The following is a 24,448-nucleotide window of genomic DNA, read 5'->3' on the forward strand; positions in this document are numbered from 1 at the left end:
CACAATGAACCCATTACAAAGACTAAGCACAGATAGGGAAATTGAACCAACCTATTACACAACAGGTGTAACTAAGCACAGCAAACCACTGCCAGCCATCCATCTAAACAGAAAATATATAGCAATGCAGACCACAGCCTGTTCCCTTTTACAGTCATTGTTGCTCCCAATAATTGAGTTGTGTTTGCCACCATTCAAAACAAGTGAGCACATATAGGCCAGGATTAGAAGGCCACTCTGGGCAGTACATATGACACTCCTTTCGTATGTCTCTTTGGACACAGGCTCTACATCTCCGGAAAGTCTATTTCGGGTGTTGGGTCAATGTATTCAGGAAAGTAGTGATCTTTCAATCTATCCACATCCTCTACCACTCCGACTCTAGAAACAATGGTCTGTTCAACTGCAACAAGGCGGTCTATTACAGACTGCTGAAACTGCGCAAACGTCATCTTGGATTCTGGAGAACGTTTTTTTAAAACCAGGCAAGCATTGAAGGATGCTAAATGAAATAGATGAACAGCCAATATACCAGATATAGGACTTAAGGCTCCAACCTTTGATCTACTCTAGCTACACCTCCCATGTGCTTGTTGTAGTCTAGAATGGACACTGGTTTGCACACTTCTGCAACCTGACCCAAACAGTTACAGGCGCAGTACTTCCATCATGAATAGTTATCAGCATGTGGACATCCCTTATGTCTGACAATTTCACAGCAAGAAGTTAATTACTAGCTGTGTTTTAAAAAATTAAAAAAAAGTGTACACCAGTTGTTTAGGGTAACTTTATGTTTAGAGTGAATTGTGCACATTACCTACTCTAAACAATTTGAATAATTCTACACCTGTGTAGAAATTATCCACGTATAAATGGTGACCTTTGTGACAAAGAGAACTGGCAATTTACCACTCAACTTTCTCACTGACTCCAAAAGTAGAAGGTCAACCAGGGGAGTCAATTGAAGAATCCCTACCACTATACACCCTGGAATTATACACATATCCAGTTGCATTTTCATGCAGTATATACAGCTTAATACCATAATATGCTCTTTTGCTGGGAATGCATTGTCTGAAAACCAAGCACCCCTTGAACAAGGCCAGAGACTCCACCACAGAAATATCTTTTCCATGAAAATAGATCTCTGAGCAACAATCTACTAAATGATCAAGCACAGGCCGAAACTTGAAGAGATGGTCACATTCAGGGCAATCTTGTAGCAATGCTATAGCATTATCCACAAAATGCAGCATTCGCTGCAGAAGCATATTTCGATCTCGACTCGGTTACCAGAAATATACAAGTTGCTATGATGGGACCAGTAGACCAATATAAAGACAGTGATGGCTTCCTTATCAATCACTTCAGGAAAGTTAAACCCCAGAACTGCTTAATCTCATGGAGATTTGTGGGAGTCCCCTAGGTAGCTCTGGAGTGGGTCTCAAGTGGGACCCATTTGTCCCTCTAAAACTGTTCTGCATATAAATTAGCCTGCTCAACGATGTCATCCAACACTCATCATTGATAAACAGTTGTAAGAACTGGTGGAACACAATGAAACCACACTAAAGGCAGGCAAAACAGGCTGCACATGCCTTGAAAAAGCATAACAATGTTACTAGACATGCAGGTCTAGTGACTTAAATAACCTACTTGACCTAATTGTAATGCTTTTGACCAATAAAATGGTTTCAAATGATAGGATCCTGGGAAAATATTTTAATTGACTCAGCTTCCATCTCCATTATCACACATGAGAGCAACTTCAAATATGTGAGTTCAGCATGTCTGCTGTACAAAAAACTATTTTCTTCGATTTAATAGACTAAACCTTTGTTCCTTATAGAATACAAATATAGCCACATAAAGAATACACATGAACTCCTGCTTGCCTCTTAGTTCATTAACAGCATTGCCACTAGGGCGGGGGCAGGCATGTTTCTCAAATCATGTTTAGTACTTACCACTTTTATTAAATAAATAATTAAAGCATAAAGTGGTAGCACACTCCTATTTGCAATCAGATTTTACATTGAAATGGCCACAAAATTTCCCACTGGCATGTGGTCTTACTGATAAAACTTTATAGTGTACAAACATTGTTTGGAAATAGGGTTTTAGTAAATATTTGTTATTTGCACAACAAGTAAAGTGTTCGGATTTGTTTTGCTTCAATTTAAATCTTTGTTTGCATCACACTACTCAGTTACAAAAAAGTGTTTGTGTGTAGTAAGAGAAAAAAAAATAAACTATTTTATAAGCAGCGATTATTAGAAAGACAAGGTTGGCCCCCTCTCTTGAACATACAGAAAATGTGTCAGGATAAAAATATAATTTAAAGGCATCTTTATTGCTAATTTGCTTTCTGAATGAACAGAAGACGTTCCTTTTCAGGTTATGTTTACTCACCAGCCAGAATGGATCATTAGGTGCTAAAAATAGCTTGACCTAATAAAATCTGATTCGCCATTGTGAGTGGATTTTATTTAGGCTTGCTACACCATGCTAGGGACAACCCCAGGGTTCAGCACTTGCAATGGGAAGCCTTCCAGCCCCTGGTTGCAGTCCAGGTTGCTCTTAATGCTCTACCGGCATATCAACTTTCCTCTAAAAGAGACACTTCATAAGCACTAATAATGGATTCATCATCATAGGATTCCTTTTGAACAGATAATTCGCTGCCAGAATCTTCAACTTGTTCCTCCGCTTCTTATGCAGAGTCCATTTCAGAGGCAGGTTCAAAGTTAGATTCAAAAAGCAAACCTACAACCTGCTGGGTGGTTAGCTTGGGGGCAGCCGTAATGCTTACTTATAAAAAACATTGTGCCAAATTAGAAGTTGACAAGCTCTGCTGTATCAAAGAGTTAATATAACTATTAACCTAAAATGATCCTGAAGAAACTATAGATACAATCCACACAATGTACTTAATACGCTGAAATGATACCGCTCACTTGCCGTAGACAGCTAGGCTGAGGATCAACTGCACCTATTCTGCACAGACACAGGAAGGACCCACAATATCGCACTAGAAAGGAAAAACAAAAAGAAATCACAAGATAACCCAGTATAAATCTTGCACAAATTCAAAAGTGAATTTGAAAAAATAAATAAGCTAAATATGCTACAATTATTTCATCTGTTAATAAAACATTCAGGCTGTGCAATGATACCCATTTGAAGTGAATATTGCAAAAATATTTCCCTACCAAACACATGCAACTGCACAATCTGAAGATCTACCAGTGTTGAAACTTCAAGCAGGAGTTACCACCAAGGAATCCAAAAGCTTTGCTCTAGAATAAAAATGAGAAACAAAACATTAAGATCACAAATGCAAATGATGACCAGAAATAAAACAGTTCACATTATAAAACACTGAACTCTGCCCCTGGAGGTAGATAAGTATCACCAACGTCCGATCTCCCCTCAATTTGGGTACAAAGCAAATGCAAGAATTTGACATCGTAGAGAGGAGTGCCCCTTACCCCAGCCAAACACACACACCCAAAGCAAAATCCCCAGTTCAAACACACCATCAGCCAAACAGCCACATGTCAGCTCACACACGCTGCCAGCCAAATGCCAGTACATGCAGCCTGCTATCCAAGCTCTTGTTCATACACACAAATGCATTTGTTGGTGTCTAGTGGTTTTCCATTCCCCTTTGGGGGCAGATCAGCCACAAAATTGGCTGATCTGCTCCAGAGGTGGGGCAGAAAGCAGCCAAAACCTGTAGTGATATATTTGGGCAGCAAGCCATGCCGAAGGGGCCACTCCCAAAACATGTATCTATATTAGTATATTGTGTCCAGTGGTTTTCTGCCGCCCAGGGCAGATTGGCCTAAACATATGGCTGCTCTGCTTCGCGGGGGGGGGGCAGAATACTGCCACAACATTTGCCAGGTAATGGTGTGCAACTTTTACCAAGGGACTGCTCCCCGACATGAAAATAAATGAATCGCTGGTGTCTAGTGATTTTCTTCCCCCTTTGGGGGCAGATCAGCCTAAATATATGGCTGTTGTGCCTCAGGGGTGGAGACTTCTGTTCAGAAAACTGCCAAAATATTTGCCCAATAATGGGGGGTGACCCTTGCCCAAGAGGCCACTCACCACAGGGCCAATGAAAATCCATACTGCCTAGCGGGTGCATTCCTGCTGCATGATCACAATCCTGCAGCAGGAATGCACCGCAAAGAGACGCGGGGGGGGGGGGGGGCGGACGACTTTCCTTTCTTTCAGTGCCGCTCTGGAGGAAAAATCCTTGCCTCCTTCCTGAAGTGCTGGAAGCTAGTGGTTACCAGCTCGTCCCTGGCTTGTTCTGATGACGATGATATAGTGAGGTTCCTGCCCTAATTATTTTAGTCTCAACTGCTGAACCTGGGATGGTAATCGCCCATCGCCAGGATACCCATAGGGTCACAGTGCGCTTTATAAATAGGAATTACAATTACAATTACAATTACAATCGCCATTTGATTTTATAGTTCTTTTGCATTCATTTTTTCCCCTGATAATTGGAGACTTTCAGTGCTTAATTTCAATCTAGATGTATCAATTGCAAAGAAAGCCTTTTGAAGACATTTTATCACACCAGAAAAATTAGCTTGATTCTCTTTTCTCGCCGCAAGCAGATTATAATCTACAACATAGATATTTATCAGTAGTGATGATTCCAGCAAGGGGAACGTTAATTTTTGTCCACTTTTGTTGAGATGCTTACGTTTAATTTTTAGTGTGACCTGTACTTTGATAGTCGTTTGTAATGATTCTGCAAAGTCTTTTTCTGCAATAGAGCAGATTAGAATAAAGTTAATGAAACATGGCTTGAAAGTCAAGAATATAGCCTGTGCTGCGGACACCACCATTCTGTTTTTCAGAGAGGTGTGGTGCAGCAGTCAGGGCAGCTGCCTGCGGAGCACAGGGTTCACGGTTCGATCCCCGGCTCCAGCAGCAGCTCAGCACCATGTAAATCTGGGCAATAGCTCACTTAATTGACGGCCCCCAGCGCCTTGAGACCCGTAAGGGTGAGAAGCTTGCGCTTTACAAATACGGATTTACACTTACATTTAAACTATGGATTCTCGCAAACATTTCCCATCTTTGGTGTGTCCAAGGGCCACGTTGATGCCAACTGGGAAGGAGTGAGAATTTGCTGTGGAGTTATGTGTGGGGGAGGGGGGGATGTTAAGGTGGGTGGCGGGGAAGCAAAGCATGTACATAGTCTAGTCAGTGAGTCATGGAGCTATTTTGAGGGTTTCATTCCATCATACCCTGTTAATTAATCCTCTAGTCTTTAGAAGAGTCATAGATTTGACAATACTGTGTTATGCTCAATCTGAATTGCTATCCTTCTACCGCACCTAAGGGTAAGCCTTCTCTAGTTGCTATCACTACCTTGGGAGACTCCAGCATAAAATAAAGTGACTTTATTATCAATTGAAATGAAGTAGAATTACACAACGACAAACCAGAAAACCTAGAACCAATCCCATCTTTCCTTACCAGTCCAAATTGTGGGAAGCTTAACAATTGTTTTATTTGACTTTGTTTCCTTTTTCTTCATTATAAAATGTAGGAGCGCCTTGAAATACATGTATTCAGGAAATGCACTGTACAAAAACTTCTCTCGCGTTTAATTTAATAAACTTTAATGTTGTCCATGTATGCCAACATCCCAGGCCACCCACAGGGTTCGGTGTGACAACTGACTTGCCTTTTAGATCACTATTGGCATTGTTGGGGTGAGAGGGGGCATGAATGTTTCTTCATTCATTTAGAAGGCTGATACTTTTGAAACATACTTCTCAAAGCACTCCTATAATCTGATTCACCAAGGTGAAACACTTCTGAATGTTAATGACAAACTTTTTTGAATTTTGGAGGGAATTTGTCACATTTTCAAATGTGTGTTGCAAGATGTCTTGAAAAATGAATGTGTTTCTAAAGGTATGTATTGCAGACTACCTTAATTGCTTCTTTTCTTTTACTTCAGTTAGCTTGTTAAAAAACACTTGCCAGTCTACTTAACATATTTCTGAATGTTAATGCAGGACACCACATGTGAAAGTCAGGAGGGCTGCACTTGTTAAAACATTTTCGTTTGAACATATATATTCAATTGTCTCAAACACCCACATTTGAACGTTTTGTATACTTCAAATAACAATCTTTGTTTTGGCTTATACCAATTGATTAGCTGATCTTAATTCCAGCACTGAAGGACTACTGCAGTTTTGTACTCCAGTTACACTTAATTTTCTGACCCTAGTAGAACCCAAAACACCAACACATGAATGGAATTTTCTAGGACAGGGGTTTCCAAACTTTTCAGTACGAGGGCCACATCATTTATTTAATTTAACAAATATTCATGGGCTGAAAAAATGACACATTTACCAGTTTTGACTTATCAATCAATCATATCATTTGTAAAGCGCACTACTCACCCCTGAGGGTCTCAAGGCGCTGGGGTGGGGAATGCTGCTACTGCTCAAAAAGCCAGGTCTTGAGGAGTTTTCTGAAGATCAGCAGGTCTTGGGTCTGCCGTAGGTTGATGGGGAGGGTGTTCCAGGTCTTGGCGGCGAGGTGGGAGAACGATCTGCTGCCTGAGGTCACTGTTCGGAAGCAGGGAACTGTGGCGAGGTCGGCGGAGCGGAGCTGGCGGGTGGGGGTGTAGAAGCTGAGTCGTCTGTTGAGGTACGTTGGTCCGGTGTTGTGAAGTGCCTTGTGTGCGTGGGTGAGGAGCTTGAAGGTTATCCTCTTGTTGACCGGGAGCCAGTGCAGGTTTCTCAGGTGGGGTGTGATGTGGCTGCGGCGAGGGATGTCGAGGATCAGCCATGCAGAGGCATTGTGGATGCGTTGGAGCCGTCTCAGGAGTTTGGCCGAGGTTCCTGCGTAGAGGGTGTTTCCGTAGTCCAACCTGCTGCTGACGAGGGCCTGGGTGACCGTTCTCGTTTCAGTAGGGATCCACTTGTAGATCCTGCGGCACATGCGGAGGGTGTTGAAGCAGGAGGAGGAGACGGCGTTGACCTGCTTAGTCATGGAGAGGGTGGAGTGGAGGATGACACCTAGGTTGCGTGCGTGGTCGGTGGGTGTTGGAGCGGTTCCCAGTGCGGTCGGCCACCAGGAGTCGTCCCAGGCCGAAGGGGTGGATCCGAGGATGAGGACCTCCATCTTGTCCGAGTTCAGCTTCAGTCGGCTGTTCCTCATCCATTCAGCGACGGCCTTCATTCCTTTGTGAAGGTTGGTTTTGGCGGTGTGGGGGTCCTTGGTGAGGGAGAGGATAAGCTGGGTGTCATCGGCGTAGGAGATGATGTTGAGGTCGTGCCGACGGCCGACGTGGGCGGGCGGTGCCATGTAGATGTTAAACCGAGTTGGGCTGAGGGATGAGCTCTGGGGTACGCCGCAGATGATCTCTGTGGCTTCGGAGCGGGAGGAGCGAAGGCGGACGCTCTGTGTTCTGCTAGAGAGGAAGAAGGTGGTCCAGTCCAGAGCCTTCTCTTTGATCCAGGCGTTGTGGAGGCGTGTTCGTAGTGTGTGGTGGCAGACCGCGTCGAAGGCGACTGACAGGTCCAGGAGGATGAGGGCCGCCGTTTTTCCGTTGTCCAGCAGGGACTTGATGTCATCGGTGGCAGCGATGAGGGCAGTCTTGGTGCTGCGGAACCCGGACTGGGAAGGGTCCAGGATGTTGTTCTCCTCGAGGTAGCGGGTCAGTTGTTTGTTGACGGTCTTCTCGATGACCTTTGCCAGGAACGGGAGCAGGGAGATGGGCCGAACGTTCTTGAGGTCCTTTGGGTCCGCCTTGGGTTTCTTGAGTAAGGTGTTGATCTCAGCGTGCTTCCAGCTCCCCGGGAAGGTTGCTGCCTCGAAGGTGGTGTCGATGACTTTCTGGAGATGGGGTACGAGGGCTGTGCTGGCTTTGTTGAAGATGTGATGCGGGCATGGGTCTGACGGAGATCCGAAGTGGATGGTGTTCATGATCTTGATGGTGTCGTCGTTGTTGATGTTGGTCCAGAAGAACAGGCGTTTGATGCGGAATGTGGTCGTGGGGGCGAAGGTCTCAGTGGTTGTCGGGGTGGTCGTAGCGTTGAAGCTGTCGTGGATGTCTGCGATCTTGTGGTGGAAGAAGGTGGCCAGCGAGCCGCACAGGTCTTGCAAGGGTGGGACGTCGTTGGTGTTGGGGTTGGAGAGTTCCTTCATGATGTTGAAGAGCTCTTTGCTGTTGTGCGCATTATTGTCTAGGTGGTCTTTGAAGGATGCCCTTTTGGCGCATCTGATGAGGTGATGGTATCTGCGGGTGGCGTTCTTGTGGGCTGCGTGGCTGTCCGCTGTTCGTTCACGGAGCCAGATCTTCTCCAGCCTTCGGCAGGTTTGCTTGGAGGCCCGGAGGTCTTCAGTGAACCAGCTGGCTTTCTTGTTGGTATGACTGTTGGAGGGTTTCTTGATCGGGGCGAGGGTATTGGCGCAGTCATTGATCCACTGTCTGAGGTTGCGCGTGACGGTGTCTGGGTCGGCGGGTGGGCTCTGGGCGAGGGTGGTGGTTAGCTGGTCTTTGGTGACTTTGCTCCAGCAGCGGCGAGGCATCTGTTGGGTGCGGTGATGCATGGTGGGTTTCTTGAAGGTGAAGTGCATGCAGCGATGGTCGGTCCAGTAGAGTTCGGTGGTGTGGTGGAAGAAGACATGGGGACTTGTGGAGAAGATGGGGTCAAGCGTGTGACCGGCGGAGTGGGTGGGTGTTGTTACGAGTTGTCTGAGTCCGAGGTTTGCTAGGTTGTCGATCAGGGTGGTGGAGTTGGTGTTGTTGTTGTTCTCTAGGTGGAAGTTCAGTTCCCTGAGGAGGATGTAGTCTGTGGAGGTGAGGGTGTGTGTGCTGATGAAGTCGGCGATGGAGTCGCTGAACTGTGGTCGCTGTCTGGGGTGTCTGTAGATGAGGGTTCCTCTGAGGGTGGTGTTGGGGTTGGTATGGATCTGCAAGTGCAGGTGTTCGGCGATGCTGAGGGTGTCATCGGTGTTGGTCGAGACTCTGAGAGTATTTCTGTGGACAATGGCGATTCCTCCTCCTGCTCCGTTGGTGCAGTCCCTGCGGGTGATCTTGTAGCCTTCCGGGACGGCTATGGCTATGTCGAGTGCCGAGGCGGGGTTCAGCCAGGTCTCCGTCAGGAAGGCGACGTCTCAGGAGGTTGTGTCGAGTAGGTCCCAGAGTTCAACAGCGTTTTTGCGGGCGGAGCGGGTGTTGAGAAGGATGCATCTGAGGTGGCTGGGTTCTTTCCTGGTCGGCAGCATGGTGGGTCGGATGCTTATGAAGCTGCAGTACCAGCAGATGAAAGCTCAGTGGGTGCGCTTCGGGGCGGCCAGGAAGCAGGTGTGTGATCGTCCGGTGTTGAGTGCATGGAGGGCTGTGGCATCGTAGCGGTGTCGGGTGTTGTGGTCCAGGTGCGGACGGGCTCAAACGGGCTTGCCATAGGCACACCAGCGGCATACCTGCTGCGCGGCCTCCCTATGAGGGGATGTGGGAGGGAGGAGCAGCTGGAAGGCGGGACGGTGAATGGGATTGCTGGGGGTGGGGACGCAGGGACGCAAAGGCGGGAAAAACGGGCGGGGGCCGTGGGAGAACTCGGCACAGGAAGGAAAACAAGTTTAGGCAAGAAAACAAGTACAGGCACAGAGGAATAAAGACACGTCTGGGCTAGAAAGCAAGTACTGACACAGAGGAATAAATAGAAGTCTGCGCAAGAAAGCAAGTTAGGCACAGAGGAATAAAAACAAGTCTGGGCAAGAAAGCAAGTACAGGCACAGAGGAATAAAAACCAGTCTGGGCAAGAAAGCAAGTACAGGTACAGAGGAATAAAAACAAGTCTGGGCAAGAAAGCAAGTCTGGGCAAAAGAGCAAGTTAGGCACAGGGTAATAAAAACAAGTCTGGGCAAGAAAGCAAGTTGGGCACAGGGGAAAAATACAAGATTAGGCAAAATCAATGCAGGCAGAGCCGTGCAGCAAGGTGGGGAGCTACCTGCCGGCGAGCAGGGTCAGAGGTCGCCTATAAAAATGTTCCCCTTTTTTCTCCATTGGTCTTTCCTATTATCTATTTTTCTTTCTTTTCTTTCTTTTCCATTCTTTTCATTTGTGCTTCTTTCTAGCTCTAGCATTCTATCCTTTCGGTATCTGTTTAAAATTCTTCTATATTTTCCATCTTTACTCCTTCCCATTCTTCTTCTTGTTCTCTTTTGCTCCTTCCTTTCTTCTTACCATCCTCCTGTCCTACCTTTGCCCCTTCTTCCCATCCTTCTTTTTTTATCCTTTTATTTATTGATCTTCCTTTCTCTTCCTTCCGTCACCCTTTCTGCCATTTTTGATTTCCTCTTTCCAATATTTAATTCTACTTTTCTGCTTTCCATATTTCTCTTTTCTATTTTTGTTCCTTCCATTCTTCTTGCTACCTATTTTCCAAACTTAAGTTTCCTTCCTTCTCCCTTACTTTTACCCCTTGCATCATTCTTTCTTTCTATTTTTTTTGTACCTATGTTACCCTGCTACTTTTCAACTTTCCCTATTTTCCAAACTTAAGTTTCCTTCCTTCTCCCTTACTTTTACCCCTTGCATCCTTCTTTCTACTTTTTTTTTGTACCTATGTTATCCTGCTACTTTTCAACTTTCCCTTTGTTTGTTCCTTATCTGCATTTCTCTGTCCTTCCTTGGTGCTGGCTCACTGCATTTGCCCACTTTAAAAATTTCTCTCTGTCACCAAACAGCTTTGGGCCTAGTTTGTAGATGCGACTTCAGAGTGATTTTGGCTATGTATTCCAAAGCAGCCGGACTCAATACAAGACAGGACGGAGCACTATAATGTCAGCAGTAGTTTAAAAGGAAATTAACAACCTACTGTTTAGCTTCTGGAAATGGATTGCTCCGCCGCTCCTGCAGATTCAACAAACAAGGAAGGTGGGAGCACCTCTCAAGTTATGTAGCTTGACTCGTTTTTTTCTTCTATTTCATGGTGTCCTATGGCCAAATCTGCTATCTTTCCAACAATAACAAATGAAATAAGGATTAAAAATGCAATAGGTCTTGCATTTGTTGGAGTTGGACTTATTGGCAATATAAACACCAATGAAATGGGACCTTTTTTGGCCACATATGGTACTTCACCCTGCAAAGTTGGAGGTATTGGCATTCTAAACTGCAGTGTTTTTTACCCATCCACGTTGCAGGGTTCAGTACCATATGTGTACAAAAGAGATCCTATGGGACCTCTTTTGGCCACATATGGTACTGCACCCTCCAACATGGCTAGGTAAAAACATTGGCATTTATAATGCCAATAACTCCAACGAATGCGAGACCTATTGCATTTGCAATGCTCATTAATTCCTGTATTGAAGAACTGGAGTTTAGAGAAATACAGACCAGCACTTTACTTTCTTCAAATGTTGAAAAGCGTAAAAAGTTTGCTAATCTGTGGGATGCTTTTCAAAATCTGCAGTTAGTTTGCATAAATCAACGTTTTTAATAAGATATATTCTATTTATTTAGCCACTTTTTAAAATTATATTGTGTATGTATTTTTATACTGCTCTGTTATGATTATTTGATTAATACTCCATTAAAGATTGACTTAATTAAATTGGCAACCCGGTGTGAACAATGGTTAATATGAAGTTGTTCACATGCTTAGCTGCAAAAAGTTATCTGCAGTAAAGTGAGCCTCTGGCTCTGCGTGGAACTACAACAGACCACCGACAGCATTGAGAGGGCCAGCGTTGTCACCTTACATCAACTAACGATCAAGGATGATGGCAGCCAATGCCAAGTACGTCTACTAGCCGGATGTTCCACAAAGGAGAGCATGAATAATACGCAAGCACTTTGGAACCTTCTTCTTTGCTTGTGTCCAGGTTAACAACTTTCACCCAGAGTCAAGGTGTGTGAAGAGCAGCCAAGTGACTTCAGTAGTCTGCATTGAACACAAAAGCAATGGCCTGTGCATCGGCTGATGTGACCAGGACAACAACTTAGTTTGGTTTTCAATTCAGGGCATAAAAATACAACCATTCCTGGGGGTTCTCTCTAGCACTTCAGCTCTCACTGCTGCATTCTGGTGCTGGCCAGCTCGGTGTACACCGCAACTATTGGTGCTGCATTATTATTTGCAACACCAATAGCTTACGTTTTTGGTAATGCAAGACCTATTGCTTTGCAAATGGGCATGGTGGCCGCAATAGTTGAAGTTGTTGAAAAAATTGAGTTTGGCAAGCAGCGCCCAAGAAAAGAAAGGCGTGGCTCGCCAAACTTAGGGGCCCATTAGGATGGCGCCACAATGCTGGGAATAGGGGATGCCACTGCCACAGTAGCGGTGGCATCCTAATTGCAGCTGCGGGACCGCCACACCCCTTGCGGACGGTCCCGCATTCCATTACGGTGGCGGGCGGACTTTGTCTGCCCGCCATCGTAATGATGCCCTTAATTCTTTCAATAATGTAAGTATTTTGTAAGCAGCGCAGCACGCTGGTTGTACCGCGCTGATTACTAAAAGCATATAAAATTGAAAAAATTGTTTGACGAGCTCCACCCAAGAAAAGAAAGGCAGGCCTGCCATTGTTGAAAATATGAAGGCGTGCCTCCCTGCGTACAAAGCGTATTGTGCCTGAAACAGCAGCTAGGAGAAAGGCATGAATAAGATAATGCTCCAAGACTGTAAATAAAACCTACCCAGTTACAACACAGTAAGAGGGCCAGCCCTCATGGGAGGTTACAAAAGGAGAAAAGGCGATTCTGAGGAGGGACTTCTAAACCTATTCACGAATCAAAAGTAACCATTTAGGAAGGACAGTAACAAGAGCCAATTGAAGAGATGGGTGGAAAATGGACAGAGCTTCACGTCCTACCTGAATACAGCATGTCTCGAAGACACAGCACAGTGCTGGCTAGGTGAGACCTAAAAATAGAAAACTGCCTAGAGGAATATATTTTTGTTTGTCCTCACTTCTATACTGAATATTAGAATTAAGGACAACAAAAAATGTATTATTCTAGGCAGTATTCTATTTTTCCATCTTTATCCTATTCTGAAACCTAGCTAAAACTGGAAAAGTATCCAGCTATTTCTGCTGTTCTTAAGGTTTGGATTTACGCTTAAAGTAATCAATTAGCATGAAGCCAAGTAGACCTGTGGGGTATTACAGTCTATGACCCTGATAGAATCTTGCAGCCAGACTTTCTCTGCAGGCCAGATAAAATCTTGCAGTAGGCCGTAGTTTGGATACCGTAAATAGAACAAAAGAATTCAACCCTGCCTTATGATCTAATGGCCCTAAACATAGGATCCACAAAATATACACGGGGTGATTTATCTAAGAGCTAGCATTGCACAGAACAAGCTGAATTGTCAACTCAAATATACTCCAGACATTTTTTTTATAAAAGATACATATATATTTTTATTTTTTTTATAAGTTCTTTGAATTAATATAGTAAACAATGTACAAAAATAGATTACATGTCAAATCCACATAATATTTTTCAAAACACCAACAGTATACATAGATAAGGGGAAGATAAAAAAAGGAGAAAGAAAATTCATCCTATATAGTCACCTACCCAGTCATACGCCACACTACAATCACACTAACATGCTTACAAAGTCTAATTCATTCAACCCAAAATTCTTTCATTCGACTTTCATTCCTTCATATAATCCTGGTATGTGCAACACAGAGATAGAGAATTTGTTGCATAATTCAGAGTATTATTCCAGGTGGCAGATGGTATATACAAAAATCCAGATGGATATAGGACAGTATGCCGTATTCCTGGAAATACACGCCGACGCGCGTTTCGGTGACAGGCCAATAAGGCCACACCTTCGTCAGGGCTAGTGGCAGTATACTGGGAGGAGAACAAGTGTAAAATCTAAACAATGGCTCAAATACTAGTGGCCAGCAGATCTAGATACAAAGAGGGTATCGCTCTTGAATCATTTTCAAACTGGATATTTGAAGTACGGTCCTGAACAGTTCTTGTGAGTTTTCTCCAATAGAAGTAGTAGTTGTATAAAAAAAATTCCCAAAGGCCAAATGATATCTAATTTTCAATAATGGTTCCAAGGTACTTTAGTCGCTTCTAGCGTAGCAGTTGCGCTATGTAGTGACACCCGGTCTGACCACCGCAGATAGGATTTCAAGCAAGCGTCAGTATCAAGCAGGCGTTGCTCCGCCGTCTTTCCTGCTAGGTGGCTGCGATAGGCAGTAAAGGGCAGGGGTTCCTCAGCGTGATAGTAAAGCAACCCAAATGCGGATTCCGTCGAATCTCCAATCCGACCAGCGGCAACGGGAGACAGGACTCTCTAGTTTGGATACCCTAGTTGAAATTGGAGAGGTCAGTGTATCATAGGGGGAAGCGTACCTTTTCTTTGTTCACAATATACTAGATCATTTTTAATGATTCCGTCCAGCAGCTTGAGGGGGAGTTGAGAGCTCTTCCATTATACTGTGGGACACTATAAAGAACCAAATGGAAAGGCGATAATTTGGTTTTCTGGTATAAAACTCTACCAAAGATTCCTCATCCACCCCCCGCCCCCCCCCCCCCTATCTGCGGTAGGCATGGGCATGCATAGTGTACGTTTATTTGACCGTTGTATAGCCTCCTTGGCTATCATTTATTTGAGACCCATTACTTAACTGTGATAAAACCTTGATGTTTTATAGATATGTTTGAACAACTCTATGAATCAACTGATTCAGTAAATCTTTCCCAATACCCGCAACTCGAACTTATCTTCAGTTAATACAATTTAATCACAGGCACTGATTTATCATGTTAACGGACTTAATTACTTGATTTTTCAAAGTTGTGAATCTGAAGTCTCTAATTTAGAAAAAAACAAATGCTAGTTGTGCTACTGACCAGGAAGAAATGAAGCAACTGAGAGCTAATCTTCTTAAATTAAACAAGAAGTAAATATTGTGTTGACCTTACTAAGGATGTGCTTCAGATCCGGGTTGGTATGAAACTTATGCTCTGAATTCTTTTTTTTCCTTTGGAAACAAAACATCTGACATTCTGACCAGTTGGGGAAGTTCTGTGTTCAAATACCTGCAGCATTGCTCAAATCTTGGCGGATACATGCTGATATCAAGATGTTGCACATTATTTGCGGCTCAGCGTATCAGTCTGTCAGAGATACTACTCAAATATCACAACAGGAATGCCACCCAGATATTTCAAAGTACTATGCCAGCCTTCGTATCCAGTGATCATCTTTTAGTGCTAAGTTTATATGTTTTCCTATGTTCATAAATTCACTGCAATGCCAAGTGAACATGTACTGCAATTAACACATTGCACAAATTAATGCATTGAGACCGTGTTTCTCACCAGTGTGATACAGTGGTACACATATGTGCATAAAGAGCAATTATTTGGGGTACAGATATATTTGGCATGGCAATGTGTCTGAATAGCACCAACTATGATACTAGTACTACATGATGATCATTCTGGGTACAAGAGAATTTGGCATGGGAAACTACTATGATTCCATATATTTATTTCTCTTCACCCCAGTCACTTGCTACCTGAAAGTAGCAGTCCTCAAATGTTTTTTTATTCATCATCCTGTGGCCTTACTCCATGTCAAGCAAGACCTGAAGCAGTAGGAGTGCCCTCTGTGTACATGTATTAATAAATCCACCACTGGCATCAGTGTGGGTTTATTAACCCCTTCGACGCTCATGAGGAGCTCAGCTCGTCATGAGGTACACCTCTCGTACACTCATGACGAGCTGAGCTCGTCGTGAACCGCGGGTTTTTGCGAACTGCAGCGCAGCGCGGAAATCTGCACCGCACCCATGCGGTTAATACAAGATGTTTGATACCAAACATCCCCCTTTTCAGCAAAGCCATCATGCAGTTGGGGAACTTGTTTTCACCAGTCTCCAGCACGTATATTTAAAATGGCTTACCTGTTCACTTGTACTGCCAGCAATTTACTGACCAGCACAGGGGCATACCTGCTCATGCAGCTATGCCCTCACATGTAGTATAGTGCACCCTGCCATAGAGCTGTAGGGCCTGTTGGAGGGGTGACTGACCTATACTGCATGCAGTGCCTGCAAGCATGGCACTCGGGGATGTGTGCCATGTTGTGTTTTCACTTTTGTCTGCACCAAGACACGCAGGCTGCAGTGGCAGTCTGTAGGTGTTTGGTGAGGGGTCCTTTAGAGCTGCACAATTCGTGCTGCTGCCCTTTTTAACCCCTTCGACGCTGATGACGAGCTGGGCTCGTCATGAGGTAGCCTCCTGCTACGCTGATGACGAGCCCAGCTCGTCACGTAACATGCGCTTTTCAATATCTCAGCGTGCGAGCGGAATTCCGCCCGCACGCATGCGGTTAAAGACCCTCTTTAGCCTCCTTGGCCTAGGTACCAGAGGTACCACTTACAAGGGACTTACAGGGAGAGCTAACAGTATTACTATTTAGGGTACAATTCCACAGTTTTAAGAACGAAATCTGGCACTGGGGACATGGTTAGCAGGCACCCAGGTCACTTCCAGTCGAAATCGCATCAAATAACAGGCAAAACGTCGTGAGGATGATGTCTAAAAGGGGCACATGCCTACAGGATGCATGATTTTTGCAATATAAATATTTTACTTGATCATGTACATTTGGCGGCTGAGGACTGCTGGCTGCCACAGAGGATCAAGAATATCTCCACCTGTTACAGAGGCTCTGTTTTTCTCCTTTTCAATTTGTCCAGCTGCTACAGTTTTAAAAACAATTCTTTGAAGGTTATTTGCCTCACACTCACTAAGTGGAGCGTAATTCCTGTATGGAATTTGCTCTACTCAGTCATGAGTAGGCTGTTGTTCCCATACCTGGATTTACCATGTGCTCCAACAACAGACTGTGTTTTACCAAGTGAAAGACCAGCCAGTAAAATCTCATTAGGAAAGGGCTGCATTGCAACCCACACTCATTTCCTGGCCTACGCCTCACGTCAAGCAAAGAGTGGGGTAACTATTTAATAGTTTCCCCACCGGCCAACGTCTTACTTTTTTCTTCCCATCCTTACCACTACCTCCTAATTCACTGTCCCACACTAAAGCCCCTGCAGACATTTACCAGCTGCACAGAGCAGGTATTAAATACGTTTTAAACGTCTCTGAATAGGAAATAATGTGCAGAACTCTGCCCGCAAATTCCAGATACATGCAGTTATTCACCATTCCACGTGCTCCTAATTGCACAGTACTAGTGGGGTGCTATAGCAGGTTACTAGAAATTACAGGTGAGGAGTTTGCATGTTCTCAGTTTTGTGCAACTCGGAGTTGAGGTATAGAAATGTCACACATACACACAGATTAGCAAACAGAACACTTGGCAGGTATGAAATGCTTCAGGAGCAACATACTCGCATATCGGTTTACAGGCAAAAAGTAAAATGAAGTCACTCACTAGGGCCGCAATGCTGTGATAGCTGTCATGTTGCAAAAATGCTTCATTTTGACAAATTACAGGTTATGTTCCACAAGAAAGTATGGATGTAGTGTCCTGTTGGACACGTAAAGAAGCAGACTCTCCCTGGAGCTGTACACACCCCCGCATCCATCGCCGGTGTCACTGGTCTGGTGACCCTGTTAATGTAAAGGTCCGGAAGCATGAGTACAAGGCCATTTATGCACCCCTACTGCTGGTGCCATAAGTATTTATCATTTGAGGCTAGGGCCCACAATATAACGGGAAACATCCATTACAACGAAACTTTTACAACGCACTACCATTACGACGCAACTTTTACAACGCAAACCATTACAACGCATAGCGCTGGGGGGCGCTCTAGGATAGGGAATGTATTTAATATACTATCCAACACCTTCCCTACTATCCACGGGGACTGGAGTTGGAATAGTAAATTAAATAAATCACTATCCAGCGCCTAAAAGCATTATGCGTTGTAATGGTATGCGATGTAAAAACCGCGTTGTAAAGGCATGCGATGTAAAAGTATGCGTTGTAACGTCATACATCCAATATAACAGCTATGGTCCTGCAACATGCAGGAAAGTCAAGTCAAAAAACACCAACGTTCAGAGCCTACATGCCAAGCATACTCGTGCTGGGTGAAGACTGAGGCCTTAAAGGTGTTACTAAGCAACAACTTAGGTCTTCGGGAAATTTGAAACATTGAAAAGTTCCAACTGTGCTCTGTGCTCAGCAGCTGACCGGACCTGCTACTAAAACAGCAAGGAATAGACAGTGCCTGTTCCTCTATTTCTGTTGCTTTCTTCACCACCTCTAAGGCCAGGGGGTCGCAAGGGGCAGCATGCAACCGTTGGCCACCCCTTAATGACGTCCATGATGGAAGTACATTTTTAAACTATTTGTGGTCAGTATCCTTACTATCCAGTGGACTCTAGACAGGTGTTTTAAATCCTTGTTAGTAATGTAAATGTTGTCAATATAAGATTGTGCCTTGGAGTCTTCTTTTAAGATCTCCATAATGCACACTGCAAATAAACCAGGGCTATTTTATACCCCTTGGGCAAGCATTTAAAACCGTATTGAAATCTGTTAAAGGAAAAAGTGCTATCTTCAGGTGCTATCAAATTTTTCCGCACCAGATTCGTCTTCAGTCCTGTGCTATGAGCATTTTTTAAAGCCTAAGCGTGTGTGTAACTATTTAAGTTTCTGTAATTTAATGCTATCCTATATGAGCCATCAGGTTTTAAAACTGGGAAAAGAAGGGTACACATTGAAGAACTACAAGACACTATAATGCCTTGATATTGCATCTGATCTAAGCTAGCTTTTATTTTACGTTTTGCTTCTGGCTTCACATGATTTTAACCCAGTATTTGGGGTCTGTAAAGGAATAACGCAGAATAGAATTTGTATCCCACCCCATATGGTTTCTATATGATTCTGGAGCCTGTTTTAAAGTCCACTCACATGCATATTTTCCCCAGAGGTCTTCAGGTACTAAGGAGAAAAATTCAAACATTATAACTTCCTCTCCTGAGCGTGCATCCCTGGTAAAGACTGGAGGCCAGTCATCCTCTGCATGAATGATTTTCATATGCATCTGATAAATATGGCCATAATGTTGCCTTAGTTTTGCATGGTATTTTTCCCTTAATCTGTATTTTAACATTATAAATGCTGAAGGGTTTACATGTCCACCTGTATAAATTTATCAGTTGGATTCGCCACCAGAAGCTCTCAGAAGCTGTCAGAGAGTCTGGTGTTCAAATGTCACTTCTGCTGCGCTGTCATGCATGGCATGTGAGTGAATGTCGAACTCTGTTTCAACCTGGCAAGCTGGTTTTGCGGATATCAGCATCTTTCTTGCCTAAAGCTGTGGCGCCATTCGCCATTGGTCACAATATCACCCTACCTACAAGCGTTCTGTCCTCCTGCTCACCTGTTTAAGGAGGAGGAGAAACTCCACTGTTTGCACCCCAAGAGAGCGCTAAGCTTTTGTATTGATCATACCAAATAACGCTGAGTGTACAATAAGCTCTTTGTGAGGTTCTCATTAGCTAAAAAAGGCAATGCTGTGTGGAAAATAAAACCTCCTGCTGGATCGTGCTCTGCATTAAGATTTGCTACTCGTAGGCAAACAAGCAGCCCCAGAAGGATTACATGCTCTTTCTACCAGGGCCAAATCTGCTACCACTGTGCTGGCATGTAGAGTCCCTGTCCTGTACATTTGCCAGACAGCTACATGGGCATCCCTTAATACGTTCACAAAGCATTATTGTCTGAACAGTCCGTTTCTGCGAAAGGGGGATTTTGCCCACCTGGTCCTTCACAACATTCAGGTTTGCGTCCTTCCACATTTACTCCTCCCAATAGGTACTGCTTTGGGATGTATTCAAACGGCAAGAGCTCTGGGCCTAGATGTCTCTGTCAGAAGAACAAGTTACTTGCCTTCGGTAATGCTCTTTCTGGTAGAGATTCTTTCTACCTGCAGACTTCTCACTAACACTCCCATCCTTCCTGGTCTGTGGTTGACTCTCTTAAGATCGCAAGTCTAGGAATCCACTCAGTGATCACACCAATTTGCTTTTAGGGCTCTGCGACTGGGGGCGCAGACACTCTCAAAAGCAATTGACGTCCGCACATGGGAGTGGTACCTAACTAGGCTTCGGGCATCATTTCTGGAGCGCGCCGGTGTTTGTGCCGAACTGCACTGCGCCACCTACTGGCAATCAGGCAGAGGTGCTGCTGAAAAGCTTCTGGATCCAGTCTGATGCCTGTGAAAGCTTTCAAAAGGTGAGGAACCTGCAGCTAAATTGAGTTTCTACTAGAAAGAGTGTTACAGAAGGTAAGTAACTTGTTCTTCAGGCCAATGCTCTGATTTTGTTATCTTGTTCCTTTCATGGGTAGAGTGTTCTAATAACCTTGAAACCATAAGATATGACAGGTTGTTCATGCATTGGGAGAATTTTGTATGGTGTCTCGTTGTGTTGTTTACATTTGTTAGTGTTTCTTTTTATAGTTAACTTTTCTTATGTATGGTATTTGAAAGCTATCGGAGTGAATTAGAGTCTGGTTCACCTTGAAGCAAAATACATTGATTTACATATGATTGTAATTTATAAAAGTGTTTTCTTAGTATTAAACATGTTTTGTATTGCGAGTCAAGCCATCTGTCTTCATTTGTTTTTAATTACCTTTTAACGTGTTGCCATTGTCAGCCTGACAGAAAGCACAGGGAACTCATGTTGCCATGCTTTAATGGAACACACCTGCCCATTCGAACTGTAGCTGGTGACCACAGTAAGGCCTTTGGTTTGCTAGAGGAACCCAGTAATACGAGGAGGTTAACAGGGAACGTATTGTGTGGTATTTAGTCACATACCACCATGGCAAGGTGTTATGGATGTGGTATGATGTAATGCAAAAATTGTTGTCGGTGTTGGAAGATTATGTGCAGTGGAAGGGAAATTTTACGTGTTTTGATGGGTTTATACATATGTTGAAAAACAAAGCGGCAGGACCATATAACCCTTCATGCCAAGTCACAAGATTTTATTCATGAACTTACTATAATGAATAAAGTGGGGATGTGAAATTTTTGTCCGGGTCTTGGCTGATTTTGCTTGTAACTTTTGCTTGGCATTACGAGCGATAATGTGTTCACTATTGCTGCTAGTTTTTTCATATCCATTTTTATGTTTTGTACTTGGTATGGTTGCTAATAAGATTTTAAGATTGTGTTTTTTATTGTAATGATTTTATTCCAATAAAGATTGAGTGATTGTGGTGGGAAGTGTTGGGGCATGCTGGGGATGGGTTTTGTTCTTTAGTGTATAGTACTGATGAGCATTGTGTTTTTGATATTTTGTGGTAATGTGTGATATTTGTATGTGGTGTCAGTGTTGAACCATGTTCCGTTTGGTGTTCAGTACATTGTCAGATAGTCATGTTTGGTGTTGAGTGGCGATGCACATGATATAAGATGGTAGGTAGTGGGATTTGTCCTTGATATTTTAGACCAGTGGGTTGCAACGGGTGAGACATAGTGTGTCGGGGAGTGATATATTGCCATATGTTTTATTAAAGGTTATTCAAAACATTTCAATATAACAAGCAAAACAAAGAAAATTATTCAAATAGACAACCTTTTCTTTCTGTTTGATGAATTTTCTGGGTTCTGGTATTGTAATACTGGAATGGTTTTGACTAACCATCAGTAAATATTAGGCGTCTTTATAGTATGTGTGTTGTGTCTGTGACGATTTGGCCGGAAGTGCAATGGTGTTGGCTTGCAGTTTATCATGTAAGTGACGTAGAAATCATTTTAGCCATTAAAATTAAGTACTCACAGTTTTTTTCAGTCTTTATAATTATGCAGTTTTGCAGTTCTTTAGTTCTAAACGTGTTCATAACTTTGTAGGTATAGACTGCTGTGGTGAATCATGCTGTGTCTTTAGGGGTGACTCACTACTATTTAAAAGGCAGGATTAGACCTGTTAAGGGTGATTTTAACAGATTGAAATGCCAGTTGTAATACTGCCCATCAAGGCTGCAGTGGCAGCCCTAGACTCACTCATGTTTTCACTTATCACTGTATTGATTGCACACTAAGTCCTACAGTCCACATTTAACTCACAGGCCTTGTGTATTCAGGGTACCATATACAACGGATTTACAGATAATTTAAATAGGCCAATTCGGGATTAACCAACTGCACACATGTTTTAGGGGTCAGAATACATTCAATTGAACCTGGTTTTCAGAGCCCCAGTTCAACAAAGTCGAAAAAAACAGCAGTGTCACACAAATTGGGTCATGGTCATGCAAACAGAGACATTTTCTTACAATTTATTCCCCCCAAAAATGTACTCCCCCTACGATGAATTGACAAAACCCGCTGAGCTCTCTGTACAAAGTCTGCCTTGAGAGAGTTTTATGAGCATTGTTAATGTTTTACAGCAAGGAGGCTGGAGGAAGCTGTACAAATACACCACATTCGGAGGAAAATGCAAGGTTGCACGTAAGTTTTTCACAAACAAGCCTTTTATCGGGGATCTGTTGTAGTTTTATAAATGCCTTGGCTCTCGTATTGTTTTTGTTTCCATAATTTATTTTACAAACTGTAATATGCAAGTGCTTGCAGAGAGAAAGACTAAGGCTCTCATACGAACCCCGACTACCATCAAACGCGAACCTGAATAGAGATCATAACTGTTGAAAAATTCCCCCCCCCTGACTTTTTAGTCCTGCACAATTTCAAGAGCTAAATTCTGCTTGCTTTCTTGAATGAATTTTGCCAAACATTCATATTTCAAGACCTGCTAATTGTTTCTTTTAATTAAATGTGGGTGACTCTAATATTTGATATTTCTTAAACAGGGGGTCTGTTTCTGTGTAAAGTGTCTAACAGATGTAGCAATTGTGCCAGCAAATAAATAGGGGTGCCAAACCACAGCCTAGCCCAATGATCTGGCTTCACTCGAAGAGCCACAGCAGGACCCGAGCGATCAACATACTTGCCATGCAATTGTGTAAAAATGTCCTGTAAAATATTATAATAAGTCTTCAGTGTTCAAAAATGTTTTCTTCTTAAATACGTGGAAGGGTTTCACTTTAGTACATTAGATTACATCGCTGCATTGAGTTGCATTTGTTAGACGTTAAAGTTTCGTATCACAACATTAGAAGCATTCATGAGTCACTCAGCCCCTCATTTGTGAACCAAAAGGCAAGTCTTATGCCCACCGTATTTGGTCTATGTTGTTATTATAGATGAAGGTATTGTATAGCCAGTTAAATCCAGTGCCTTAAATGAACAGATACTGTCCAGTACTGACTATATACATCACTGCAAATCATTTCATGGGAGAGTGCTGGCAATGCTCGGTAGGTACTATAAAAAGTGAGTACCTGTACTTCAATATTTCCATATAAAGTACTGGTTAAACAATATACAAAGGAGGTTTTTGCTCAGCTCACATTCAGAAGTGATGATCAAGGAAAGAAAAAATTAAGTAGTGTAGTGCCTATGATCACACAGTTTGGTCAGGTGACGAAGCTGGGATTGGCTTTGTGTTAAATAACCTTTAGCACGCAAGTAGACGAACTGTGTAGCACTCTGGAATAGTGGGTGCGGCCAGACCGCATGCCAAGAAGGAATGCCTTTAGCAACACACTGATAAAAATACAGCTTAAAATGATAGGCTGTGCATGCCAGGTACAGTATTGTTTTATTTGAAGCTGGGATTGAGCTCATGTTTCCCGGAAACCTTTGTGCAATACGTCAATAGATTGCTTTATACCAAAGATGAATGTATCGTGTTAAATTCTTCGAGGAGCTAAATTAGTGCACTGTTAAATACATGGTTTACATTTTGCAGCGATGTCTGAAGTTGTATCTAGCTGGCACACAAAGTCATTCGACAACAAAGTACAACGTTAGGAGGAGTCGTGGCACTATTTTTATGTAGCTATTACTAATTTCTCCTGCCTGATGCTCAACATCTCATTAAAGGTAATTACACTTATTAGTAAAACTTCGGTTCGGTGTGGTTGTTGGGTGTGGTTGTGGTTGGGTGTGATTGTGGTTGAGTGTGGTTGTGTATGGTTGTGTGTGGTTGTGTGTGTAGTTATGGTTGTGTGTGTGGTTGTGGTTGTGTGTGGGATGGTTGTGTGTGGTTTTGTGTGTCTGTGGGTGGTTGTGTTTGTGGTTGTGTGTGTGGTTGTTGGAGTGATTATGTGTGTGGGTGTGGTTGTGGGTGTGGTGTGGTTGTGTGTGTGTTGAGGTTGTGTGTGTGTGGTTGTGTGTGTGTGGTTGTGTGGTTCGGTGTGGTCGTTGGGTGTGGTTGTGTGCATTGAGGTTGTGTGTGTGTGGTTGTGGGTGTGTTTGGTTGTTTGTGTGTGGTTGTGGGTGTGGTGTGTGTGTGGTGTGGTTGAGGTGTGTGTGGTTATGTGTGTTGAGG

At 43.5% G+C, this 24,448-nt stretch overlaps 1 protein-coding gene across 3 annotated transcripts in view; it reads left to right on the plus strand.

The window, feature by feature from the left end:
* The window catches only part of LOC144772896 (arylsulfatase D-like), a 547,027-nt gene that overhangs the window by 80,499 nt on the left and 442,080 nt on the right, over positions 1–24,448 (plus strand). For all 3 annotated transcript variants that reach the window (XM_078657568.1, XM_078657569.1, XM_078657570.1), the window contains exon 2: positions 22,446–22,506. In XM_078657568.1, the coding sequence (XP_078513694.1) occupies positions 22,446–22,506 (61 nt within the window). The remainder of the gene's footprint in view (positions 1–22,445; positions 22,507–24,448) is intronic.

The sequence above is a fragment of the Lissotriton helveticus genome, chromosome 8, assembly GCF_964261635.1.
Source record: "Lissotriton helveticus chromosome 8, aLisHel1.1, whole genome shotgun sequence".
Classification (NCBI taxonomy): Eukaryota; Metazoa; Chordata; class Amphibia; order Caudata; family Salamandridae; genus Lissotriton; species Lissotriton helveticus.